This window comes from Antennarius striatus, chromosome 7 (genome assembly GCF_040054535.1).
Source record: "Antennarius striatus isolate MH-2024 chromosome 7, ASM4005453v1, whole genome shotgun sequence".
Lineage (NCBI taxonomy): Eukaryota > Metazoa > Chordata > Actinopteri > Lophiiformes > Antennariidae > Antennarius > Antennarius striatus.
This window is the reverse complement of record NC_090782.1, coordinates 25,330,001-25,342,500: the sequence shown is the minus strand read 5'-3', so window position 1 is coordinate 25,342,500 and position 12,500 is coordinate 25,330,001. Positions and strand designations below refer to the sequence as shown.

The 12,500-nt window shown below is 53.0% G+C and overlaps 1 protein-coding gene across 1 annotated transcript in view; it reads left to right on the top strand.

The window, feature by feature from the left end:
* Positions 1-12,500, top strand: part of gmds (GDP-mannose 4,6-dehydratase) — a 90,647-nt gene that overhangs the window by 26,227 nt on the left and 51,920 nt on the right. The window contains exons 6-7 of the mRNA XM_068320361.1: positions 1-93; positions 9,121-9,248. The exon at positions 1-93 is cut by the window's left edge and continues 12 nt beyond it. Coding sequence (XP_068176462.1) covers positions 1-93; positions 9,121-9,248 — 221 coding nt within the window. The remainder of the gene's footprint in view (positions 94-9,120; positions 9,249-12,500) is intronic.

The following is a 12,500-nucleotide window of genomic DNA, read 5'->3' as shown; positions in this document are numbered from 1 at the left end:
TCTACGCCTACTGGATCGTGGTGAACTTCAGGGAGGCCTACAACATCTTCGCCGTCAACGGGATCCTGTTTAACCACGAGAGCCCGAGGAGAGGTGAGCGGCTGCACACCTTTACTGCACACGTATTCTACTGAAACACAAAGTTCTTGACGTGTGTTTGGGTGTTCTTGGGGTGACGCGTTGCTGGCGTGTTATCATCGAAACGCCAAGTCACCGAAGAACCAACGCCAATGAGGTCCGACTCTTTACTCGCTTACCTCGGCCAAAACGTCGGGCTGCAAGTCCGCACCGGCGGCCAACTGGCGCTCGCGTCAGACGGAATAAACCTCCACGCGTCCCACGGTGTTACCGTCACCTGACAGTCAGGAGGCAAACGGCGTCGCCGGGAAAACGGCGTTCCACACCGCGTGGATGCAGCGCCGGTTTCCTGTGGTGCTCGCTCCGCTCCTGCACAACTTTATCGTTGTTTATGTAACTTATACTGTATATAATTAGCTGTTCAAAGTTTGCATCTGCAGCGTCTGCTGTGTCTTCTGTGTCTGCTGCATCTGCATCGTCTACAGCACCACCGTGTGCAGCAACTGCTGCGTCTGCAGCGTCTGCTGCATCTGCAACTTCTGCAGCGTCTGCTGTGTCTGCAGCGTCTGCTGCATCTGCTGCGTCTGCTGCATCTGCTGCGTCTGCAGCGTCTCCTGCATCTGCAACTTCTGCAGCGTCTGCTGTGTCTGCAGCGTCTGCTGCATCTGCTGCGTCTGCAGCGTCTCCTGCATCTGCAACTTCTGCAGCGTCTGCTGTGTCTGCAGCATCTGTAGCATCTGCTGCGTCTGCAGAATCTACAGTGTCTTTTGTGTCTGCAGCGTCTGCTGTGTCTACGGCGTCTGCACCATCTCTAATCCCGTCGTCCTGCACCTGAAGCATATCGTGCCATGCATCGTTTCCCTGAGCGCACGTTGGGAATATGCTGCATGCTGACATCATTTAGCGCACGCTAAGCTAACATGCTATAAAGCGGGGAAACAGAAAGCAGGCCATTGTTGCATTGTGTAAAAGTATTCAATTACACGCTTCATATAAGCTAATATTCCTTCACCACTGGAGCCACCGCTTCACACACTCACACACACGTTGTGACACACACACACACACGTCCTGACACATAGTGGGGCGGTTGTGGTCACATTTTTAATATGTGCTCTGAGCCCCGAGGGTCGCAGGCGCTGGTTTAACCCGATTTACACGCCACCGCCACCCCAAATGAATACCACATGACTACGAGCGCGGCGCTGCACCCGGGTCAGCCGCTCAGGTGTTTATGATTTATCCCCTAATGAAGGCCCTGTCCATGACCCCGGCCAGGGTCAGGGGTCAGCCAGTAAACGCTAATGGCTCAGCGCAGATAGATAGGTGTGGGAACCGGTGTGGCTTTACAGCCGCTGCAGCACAAACCGTCCCACCGCCGCGGAGGTCTTGTCACGATTTGACACCGCCGACCCGGTAATGACGCCGGAGGCCCGGCCGGGGAGGAGAACCCACAGACTGATGGAGGTAAGGAGAAACCGTTTGTCAGTCGACACACAACGAATCCAAAGCAATTCTGATAATTGGGCTCACAGTCGGGGCAATTACTGCTCAATTAACCCTCGCAGGAGAGGCAGCTTTGGCCCTGGGAATCGAACCTCAGCGCTTCCACAAAATAACACAAATAAGAGCAGATCTGCAGTGTTCTGGTTTGCGAGCGTCGTTGCGTCTTGGAGGCACATTATTTGATTATTTTAAACGACTACCAGGCTTTAACATTTTGATAAAACTAAAATATGATTTTACTCTTTTTTTCTTTTTACTTAAACAGTTATGATGTTATTAATATAAACATTAAATCAAGAGTTTTTTTACTTTTTATATTATGCTATTGGCTAAACTCAATCCCTGCGTACGTTTCTACCGTATATTCTGTTATTAAGTTTGGGATATATAAACGTCATGGTCATTTTTCTTGAAGTGCATCCCAGGATGCACTGCTGTCTGGAGGTAAAATGCACTGATGCAACTGCTGAGCCACCGATAAAAGATAAATGACTGTAAGCTGTTGTTGGCTCGTTTGCGTCTATCAAAAGATTTAAACGTCTTTCTTTACATTGGATCATCCTCCGCATCGTGAACTTTAATCCTGACGTGCAGACGGGGTTTGAGTCATCGGTGGTGAAGCTGGTTGTGGGTTTCAGCTTCAGAGATGAGTAGATGAAGCGTGAAACTGATGCTGGTGTCCTTCCCCACGCATCTCCAGAATGCCCTTATAAGGACAGAGCGCGGCGCGGCGCGATAACACGTCCTCACCCCGCTGGTGCCGGTCCAGCTCTGCCTCTCTCGCCACACACACACACACACACACACACACACACACACACACACACACACACACACACACACACACACACACACACACACACACACACAATGCTGCTTGACTCCTTCTATTCTCAGAGTGACGCTCGCTGCTGCTCGTAAAGCAGGAACGCCGCCGTGATGTGGCCAGATGTCCCACAGCTGCCTCGCTCAAACCGGTGTGGCGTTTGTGTTGGCTGGCCTGGCCCGTGTTTATCCGCGCCCCCCGGGGCCGTTGTGACCCCGCCGCCACCGCCGCGCTGAGGAGGCTCTGGGCCGTGCACTCCGTCACCCGCTGGACGCCTGGCACGCCTTCATTGTTCGGGTTCTGGTCCTAGATTTACAGTCTGAGTCTGAGTGAGGGTTCATAGCGTAAAGACTCTACTTAAAGACTCTACCTAAAGACTCTACCTAAAGACTCTCCCTAAAGACTCTACCTAAAGACTCTACCTGTAGACTCTACCTAAAGACTCTACCTAAAGACTCTACCTGTAGACTCTACCTAAAGACTCTATCTAAAGACTCCACCTAAAGACTCTACTTAAAGACTCTTCCTAAAGACTCTTCCTAAAGACTCTACCTAAAGAGTCTACCTGTAGACTCTATCTAAAGAGTCTACCTAAAGACTCTACCTAAAGACTCCACCTAAAGACTCTACCTGTAGACTCTATCTAAAGACTCTACCTAAAGACTCTTCCTAAAGACTCATCACATCTGATGCTCCGATTTCATCTCAGGTATTTGCATCAGGACCATTATTCTTGTCAGGAGAAAAACACCCAAAAGCCAAAAGATGTGAATTAATTCTAATATTAATTTGCTGCACAGAAACAAATGATAGTGTTTTTTTTTTTTAACCTTCATCCTGAACTTTACTGGCATGAGTCAAAGCATCGCTGTGAAATCGACATATTTCATATGAAATTGTCTCAGCGGGTTTGAAAACGGTCTTATCTGACCAGGATTAATGAAGTGCCAAAATAAATGCTGGCAGCGCTCTGAGGCGTCACGGGTTTGTTCCTGCAGGCTTCACGGAATCCGTCCGCCGCTGCGTTGTCAGAATAAACAGAAACCAGCGAAGGAACCAACGGAGAGAACCCAACGCCTGCAGGCTGGGGCAATAACGCCTGCTCCCCTCTAACGTGCTGCTAGCATTAGCTGGCTGGAGCCACTGATTACCCTGCAGGCTGGGGTAACAACGCCTGTTAGCTCCGGTTTTTTCAGCTCCACCTGGAATGTTCTTCTGGTTTCTCTTACGGTTCCTGTAAACACCTGACCTCCACCAATAAACAGCTGATCTGCAGGAAGAGCTCTGATTGGACAGAAGAATATTCCACTGGAAATCCAGCGTAAAGAAAAGCAAACGGACTCCTGCGTCCGCCGGCCGGTTCACACCGCCGATAGCAGCTCTCTGGTTAGCTTAGCTGTTAGCCATAACAAACAGCTCCCAAACTGGCTCTGAGGAGGGGGATTAGCGTTAGCCGGGGGGGGTCAGATAGTCTCCAGTTCATACAAACACACAGGACCTCAGAGGAGCCCCAAAATAATGACAATAAGAGTCCAGACTCAGGTTTAATCTGGAGGGATTAACAGTCCGTTGATCTAAGGGTTCTGTTAGCGTAGCCGCTAACGCTAACGGTAATGCTAATCCAGCTCCAGCCTGAACATAATCCACTGGTTTATTTGGGGACGTCCAATCCCTCTCGCTATCCCGAGTTCTCCATGTTCCACGCTCGGCGGTATAGAATAATATACTGTTATGTTAGGAGGCCGGTTAGCATCGCCAAAGTCAACGCTGCCCCCCCACGCCGTCTCTCACACACACACACACACACACACACACACACACACAGCTGTGGGTCTTGATGTGCTTCGGCTTCGTCTTTCTGCTTTTGTTGAGGGTCGAGCCCGAGGGGTCAGATCGGCCAATAGATCGGCAACGCGATCTGTTTTCCATTTACTAGGGGGGTTATTTTCAAAAGATGGGAGCGGGGGTCGGGGGGGGGATTGGGTAATATCTGCTCAGACGGGGGCCGAGCGGTGGGGGCAACTTTAATGTGTTATCGCCGCGTCGATAAGGAGAGCCGTCCAAACAGCGAGCTGCAGGGGGGGTCCGGGCGAGGAGAGGTCGCGCCCTCCGCCACGGCGACGCCCTCGTTCGTCCCCGTTGATCGCCTGAATCCTGTGTTTGTAGTATGAGATCGCCATGGTAACCAGGTTGGTTGACGGAGTGTGGTTTTTTTTTGTCTCGAGGGTGAATCACGTTTCCTCGGCGGGGGGTGGGGGGCGGGGGGCGGAGCCAAACACAAACAAGCTTCACTCTTTCTCCACAGCCTCCCTTTCTTTCCACACACCTTTCCACTCCCTGCGCTGCCCATCACATCGTTGCATCACTCCGATTACGAACAGCTCTTCATCCATCATCCGAGCCGTCCAACCCATCCGACCCGTTCTACGTCATCCGACCCGTCCGACGCCGTCCGAGCGCCGTGTGCATCGCTTGTCTATCTTTCTGCACCCTTCCTGTCGGTCGATTCGAGGGCGGCGGCTCGTCAGGTGTGAACGGACACGACGTTAGCGGAGCGTCTGGCAACTCTTGGATGCGACACAAGTAACCCCCCCTCACCCCCCCCAGAGAACAGCCAGGATGTGAATGGTGCAATCAGAGCGATGGCAGACGCGTCTTTGTCGGCGGAGGAATTCTCTCTCAGCCCGACTTAAGTCGACGGAATCCTCGAAAGTGTCAGTAAATGAAGGTTGTGTTGCACAAAGACTTTCCCTCCCTGCGGGCGCCGCGCGTCGACAGAAGGGCATTATGGGGCTTGGATTCCACGGCAGGTGTGTCAGGCCTTCACGTTTCTGTTGCAAACAGAAACACACACTCCTGGATGTTCTGTTCTCTGCCAGCCTCACAAACGGCCGGTTCAGACAAGCAACGACAGGAATGAGTCAGCCGGAAAATATCTGGAAAAAAGACGCGGAATGAGTCGTGGTTCTAGAGCGAAGTGCGCGATCCATCATCCTATTTTTGGGAACGCTGCTTATTCAAAACATTTCAGGTCAGCGAGTCAGTCTGTATTTTTATTGGGGGGGGGGGGGAGTTAACAACATCCTGCAAATTACAAATCACGTCTGAACGGAGCGGCGGCGCGTTCACGAGGCTTCGCCGTACGCCGACACTCTGACAGTCTCTGTTTTTCTGGAGTTTCTGGAAGATGTTTAACGTGTTGTGCGTCCGAGCGCTGGAGCTGAAGCTCTTCCTATTGGTCCGCTGGACTGGAACCGCCTCCAAACAGGAAGTGGGCGTCGACCATTTCCTCAGGAATCCTGTTTGCGGGTTATTTTGGTGTAGATGTAGTTTCTTTTTAGCCAAAACCTCTCCCTGACCCCCCCACCGCCTCCCCCAGGCCCCGGCTGACAGCTCCTGTCCCGGTCCTGTCTGGGCCCACATGGCCCGGCTGGATGTGTGACACGTCCCTCCCCTTACCCCCCCCTCCCATCTCATTTTCCCCCCAAACTGGAGCCCAGCTGTCCAACCAAGACTGTCTGAAAACAACGAGAAACAGTTAAACGAAGAGAGAGAGAGAGATGGGGGGGTGAGGGTAAGAGATGGGGGAGTGGGGGGGTCCAGACTCCCTCTCTGGCCCGGGTTCTGCTGTCTGCTCAGTTTTCACGGCTCGTGGTTTTATGAGACTCTCCTCCGGACCGCGGTCGAGGTGAAACGGCCACCGGAGCCCCCCCCCCCGCCTCAGCCCCGCCTCCTGGCGGTCCTGCGGTGCCGCTGCCAGTAAAGGAAACACATTAACACCCGGGGCTGGAACAGAGAGGCTTTGTCCCGGTCCGGGCCAGCCGCTCCATCGCCCCCCCCCACCCCGGTCCACGCCGCACCAATTAGAGCGGCAGGGAGCAGAGCCACTCCAAACAGAGGTGTGAGCTTTACGAGGGTGCGCAGGTGTGCCCGGGGGCACGTAACACACTTTATTACCGACGGGGCCCCCCCCACTCCACTGGATCCCCCCGACACCTCTTTAAGAGCGGGCTCGGCCCGCCGGAGTTTAGACAACCTCAGTTTAACCTGCAATCGCCAGTTTCCCTTGGAATCAAACCCCCGACCTCCAAATCGCCGTAGCAACCGCTGCCGCCCCACCCCAAGTAAACAGAGACGGGTAACTGTAGTTACTGTGTAATCCATTCCTGGGAGTGGGAGTCGTGAGTTTCCAGAGCCGCTGGGCGACAATGGAAAGTCGTCACGTTTAAGTAAAGGGTTAAATTTGTTTTTTGTGGATTAACGGTAAAAAACAAATCTTTTAAATCGTAGTTTTTAGCGTTAGTTTGTTCTAGATGATTCCGAGTGGAGCGTTCCAACCATTCAGGATCGTATTTCCAACGTGTGAGAAACCGTTTCAGGGTCTGGACGTCATCGTGGCGACGGCGGCTGATGACATTTAATCCCGAACACGGGTTATTACACGCCAACATCCATCCTGCGTGTGGTGAGGAGTCCATGACGAGAGGTCGTGTTCTCACACTTCCTCCACAGCCGAGAAAATATTCCTCAGGCGTTCGGGTCCTGGGGGTGTTCTCCACGGACGGCGGCGGGGGTTCCACTTCCTGTCCGTGGACTCGTTCCGTCGCTGGTCACGTGACGTGTGAATGTGGCGTGTTCATGCGTGAACTGAGCCCACACACAAAGCTGATATAACAGAACCGTCCTCAATATGTACCTGTCACAACAGGTAGCTCCGCCCCCTATGCCACATCAGCATAACAGCTGTCCTCAAAGGGCCGGAAGTGACTAATAAATGTAACTAAATGTAACTCAGTGTAATGTAACTAAATGTAACTACTCCTTAATGTAACTAATAAATGTAACTAAATGTAACTCAGTGTAATGTAACTAAATGTAACTACTCCTTAATGTAACTAATAAATGTAACTAAATGTAACTCAGTGTAATGTAACTAAATGTAACTACTCCTTAATGTAACTAATAAATGTAACTAAATCTAACTCAGTGTAATGTAACTAAATGTAACTACTCCTTAATGTAACTAATAAATGTAACTAAATGTAACTCAGTGTAATGTAACTAAATGTAACTACTCCTTAATGTAACTAATAAATGTAACTAAATGTAACTACTCCTTAATGTAACTAATAAATGTAACTAAATGTAACTCAGTGTAATGTAACTAAATGTAACTACTCCTTAATGTAACTAATAAATGTAACTAAATGTAACTCAGTGTAATGTAACTAAATGTAACTACTCCTTAATGTAACTAATAAATGTAACTAAATGTAACTCAGTGTAATGTAACTAAATGTAACTACTCCTTAATGTAACTAATAAATGTAACTAAATGTAACTCAGTGTAATGTAACTAAATGTAACTACTCCTTAATGTAACTAATAAATGTAACTAAATGTAACTCAGTGTAATGTAACTAAATGTAACTACTCCTTAATGTTAAATAACTGAATTTCTGACTGATTCTAGTTCCAAACATTACAGTTAGACAGAAAAAACATGTTTGTTTGTTTCTCTGTTCTAACATAAATCCTTTTCATTTGTCAGGTTATTAAACCCACAGAACTCCATCAATCAAGGATCAAACTATCAATCAATAAAGAAAAATAACATCAGACACAAGTTAGGACATTAACTTTGTTCAAAATGTTTTTAAGTTAAACTGGGCTGAATTACTGCATTGTGGGAAATGTAGTTTTTGCTCAAAGCACACTTTTGACCTGCTTATTTTTAGACACTCTAGCAGGCCACACAAAATGATGTGGAGGGCCACATTTGGCCCCCGGGCCTTGAGTTTGACACCTGATCTAGACGTACACTCGTTTTAAATGCATTAAACGTCACAGAGCTGCAGTCCTGCCGGGGGGGGGTACCGACACACACCACGCTGTATTTTCTCACATGAGCGTGTCTGACCTCCGCTGGTCTGCTTTGACTCAGCCCCCCCCCCCCGGCGCTGTCGCTCTCCTATGAAATAATTACTACAAATTTTGGTGCGTTCGCATGATTGGGTTCGTGGGATTTTCCTGCGTCGGGATGGAAGCTCTGCTCCATGTCAGGCCGGGCGGCGCTGCAGCGATGTGACGGCGCGGCGGCGTTCTGGCCGGGATGGGCCGCTGCTAAAAGGCCGCATTCATCTGCAGCTCCAAAACGAGCCTCCGGAGCTCTCAGAGCTCCCAGATGTCTCAGCGGTTCACGCCGGCCTGTGGGAGATTTATTCCGCAGCGAAGCCGCGGCTAAAAATAAACGCCAGCTCTGAAAACCGTATTCTGACATCTGCTGCCGCGTTATTAGACGTGACACGCCGCTGGCAGGTCCCTGAACGCAACACCAACGCTCAGCGTTCGCCGCCAAGCACCTCCAGGCTTTTTGTCCCCCCTCCAGCGGCACGGAGGCGCTCCTGAACGCCACACGTGTGTGGCCCCCACCTGGCAGACGGAGCCGAACTCGGTGGTGGTCCCGTCGGTGCTTGGGGAAGCGTCTCGGCGCCCCGCCCGGATCTGATACCGGAGCAGCGAATTAGAGACGAAAATGAGAGGGAAGGTTTCAAAGTGGGGGGGTTCTGGGTAGGGTGGGGGTGGATGTGGGGGTGGGTGCTCCGGTTTCTGGGGGTTTGGAAGGCCTCGCCTTCATGTGTGTGCTCTTGATGCTGGAGCTAAACCAGCTCCACGTGTTCAAGCCGTGTTCCTCTCCGTGTGTACTTCAGGTGCAAACTTTGTGACGCGTAAAATCAGCCGCTCTGTGGCCAAGATTCACCTGGGCCAGCTGGAGTGCTTCAGCCTGGGCAACCTGGACTCCAAGAGGGACTGGGGCCACTCCAGAGACTACGTGGAGGTAACACACACACACACACACACACACACACACACACACACTGGTGGGCGGGGCCAGCTGTGTTTTCCCAGATCATTTGAGGCCGATCTGCGTGAAACCTCGTGTGATTCGCTGCCAAAAGAGAAATGGAGATAGAGACGGCGAAGGGCCGCCCGCTGCGAGGCCACAGACTGCACTCTGGTTTCCCACAATTCACCCTGGTCCCAGCCCCCCCCCCCCCCCCCCAGGCCCCCGAACGCCATCAGCGGCGAGCAGAAATGACGGGACCGCGGCGTCCCGGAGACGATGACAGAAATACGGTGTTTCTGTTCACCTGACGGGGGGAGATGAAATGGACTCGGGTCCAGGAGCCCCCCCCCGTACACACACATACACACACACACACACACACACACACACACACACCCTGATGATGGAACATTCCTGCGTGAACGTCACAGAGCGCCATCGGCGAGGTCTGACGTGTGTGTGTGTGTGTGTGTGTGTGTGTGTGTGTGTGTGTGTGTCCAGATGAAAGCCCCTGCAGGTTGCCATGTCTGACAGCAGACCTCACCGGGGGGGGCTGTGTTGTTTTATCGGGGGGTGGGGGGTGACGGGGTCACCCTTTGAGATGGGGGGGTTCACGCGGCGTGGTCGGAGGTTTCTGGGGGAGGGATGCGACACTGATCTGTTTCTGTAGGTGCGGGGGTAATAACAGGTCAGCGGGATGCAGGGGGGGGCAGGGGGTGTGTTTCCTCAGATGGACATTAGGGGGCAGGAAGGAGCGCCGCGCGGTGGAAAAACCGAGTGGGCTCAGATTCCCAGCAGGGACGCCCACTGGAGGTTACCAGCAGCTGGGGGGGGGCAGAAATGGGGGGGTTGAAGACGAGTTGGTACGGTCCGGCGGTCGCCACGGTTACGGCTGCTGATCCTCTGAATCCCAGCGGTTCTAAACCCCATCAGGCAGTCGAGGGTTAAACAGTCTGATTCCTACCTGATGTCGTCGTCATGGAGACGCTGCTGTCATGGGAACTGATTTTTATGCGGATTTAGTTGACGTGGGGGGGGGCACGTGCGCCTGGGGGCAGCTGGGTAATTCTCTGACTTCTATTCCGGGCGCTGGCGGCGTCTTGATCCGGGGGCGACTTTCTGCTTCCTGTTCCTGTCGCGTCAGTCTGGGGGTGTCACCGGTCGCCAGTTTGGTGAGTCTGGCCCCCCCCACCACCACCACTCCCCCAGCTTGAGATGCTCCAGGTTTCCTGTGGTGGGGGGGGGCAGACATTCCAGCTCCTCCTCGCCGCGTGGCTCCGGTTTCCCAACGCCGGATTTCAGGAAACCAAACAGAAGCCGGGGTGTGGGGGGGGGGGGCGCAGACGTGTGTTTGTGCGACATTCGTGCATGATGCCTAAATGAGACACGACACCCCCCCCCACACACACACACACACACACACACACCCGACTGGCTTTGAAACCTCCATCCAGTCGGCGCTGCGTTGCCATGGCGAAGCCAAACAACCGGCGTGTTGTAAACAGAGCCATGTGTGTCTGCCCCCCCCACCCCGCCTCACCCCACCCAGGACAGGGAAATTGCTGGTAATTGGCTGTGGATGGATTGCGGGTGGCAGGGGGGGCGTGCAGAGTGTCTGTGTTAACCACGTCTGAAGGCCCCCGCCGGGGATCGGGTGTCGGGGGGCACGGACGTGGGAGGGGGTGGGGGTGGAGTGGGGGGGTATGTCGACCCGCTTCAATCCTCCTGAAGGGGGAGGAGTCAGCCTGACGGTTTAGGCCCCATCACTTCCTGCTTCGCTGTCGTTCTCGTCCAATCAGGATGATGAATGAGCGTGCGGCGCCATTGATCACATGTCGTTGCTGGGGTCATCATCACCCCCCCCCCACCCCCCAAGAACGTTTTGGCTGGAAGTGGCACCGGCGACGCCCCCACCAGCTGATTGGCTGTTCAGACGTGTTAGCGTTGTTGTTTCGTGGCAGGAGGGTCAGGGTTCATGAAGGACGGACGTAACTCCCCCCACAATCCTGACATCACCTGTCATGTTGATGCGTCAAGTGACGTCATCAGTGACGTCATCAGTGACCCGTAGGGTCGTCAGGATAGGTCAAAACTCACGGCGCAGATTGCCTTTTGTGGTGACAAAGTGTGTGTGTGTGTGTGTGTGTGTGTGTGTGTGTGTGTGTGTGTGTGTGTGTGTGTGTTTGTGTGTGTGTGTGTGTGTGTGTGTGTGTTACCATAATTGCAGGGGAAATTCGAGCCACGGCTTCAGCAGCAGCTCAATAAACTGGGATTTGCCCCCCGTGGCTCAAGGCAATAAACACACACACACACACACACACACACACACACACACACACACACACACACACACACACACACACACACACACACACACACACACACAGCTGTGAGGATGGAGTCACCCAAACCCCGTTAACAGTTACCAGTGTCACCGGGGTCAAACGTCCTGCAGACGCCACTGGGTGTTTTAAACTCCGCCCCCTGCTGATGCTGACTCCATTGGCTGTTTTAAGCTCCTCCCCCTGCTGACCATGACTCCATTGGCTGTTTTAAGCTCCTCCCCCTGCTGCTTCTTCTTGGAGGGGGTGAAGGATGCCCAGAGGTCAAAGGTCGACCGGGTTCTTCTTCTGTGGTGGCGTTTTGCCGTGCGTGTCGATGTGGGTGCGACCGGGTGAGGCGTGACGGTGGGTCCAGTTAACACGCCCACCCCCCCAGACATTTCAGACGTTCACTGGATCAACAGAGCGGGGCTGGGGGGTGGGGGGGTGATGGATGGGGTGAGAGCCTCAAAATAGATCTGCAGGGAGGAACTGTTGCTCAAATCCCTAAATCACCCAGCTGGGGGGGAGTATTTACCGTGGAACTGCACCAGACGGGGGGGGCAGTGATACGGAGGTTCAGATGGATGGAGTAACGGCACCTCCCCCCTTGCCGCCCCCATCGGGCAGGAACAGATAACATGACAGTAAAGACGACGGCTTTGGTAAAGAGGCCAAGGTGAGGCTGAGCCACCCCCCCCCCCCCACAAGGGCCCCGGGGGGGCATGATGTATGGGCTGGGGGAGGCGGGACCTGATGACACAATGGAGGCGGGACTTGTCTGTGGGTCAGAGGAAACTTTCAGAGAGGAACGAATAAAATCTAGCGTGTGTAGGGGTGTGTGTGCGCGCTGCAGCTGCCCCCCCCCCCCCCTGCTGGTTGAGGATGAAAGCAGACGCTCTTCTCACCAGCTCTTGGGACT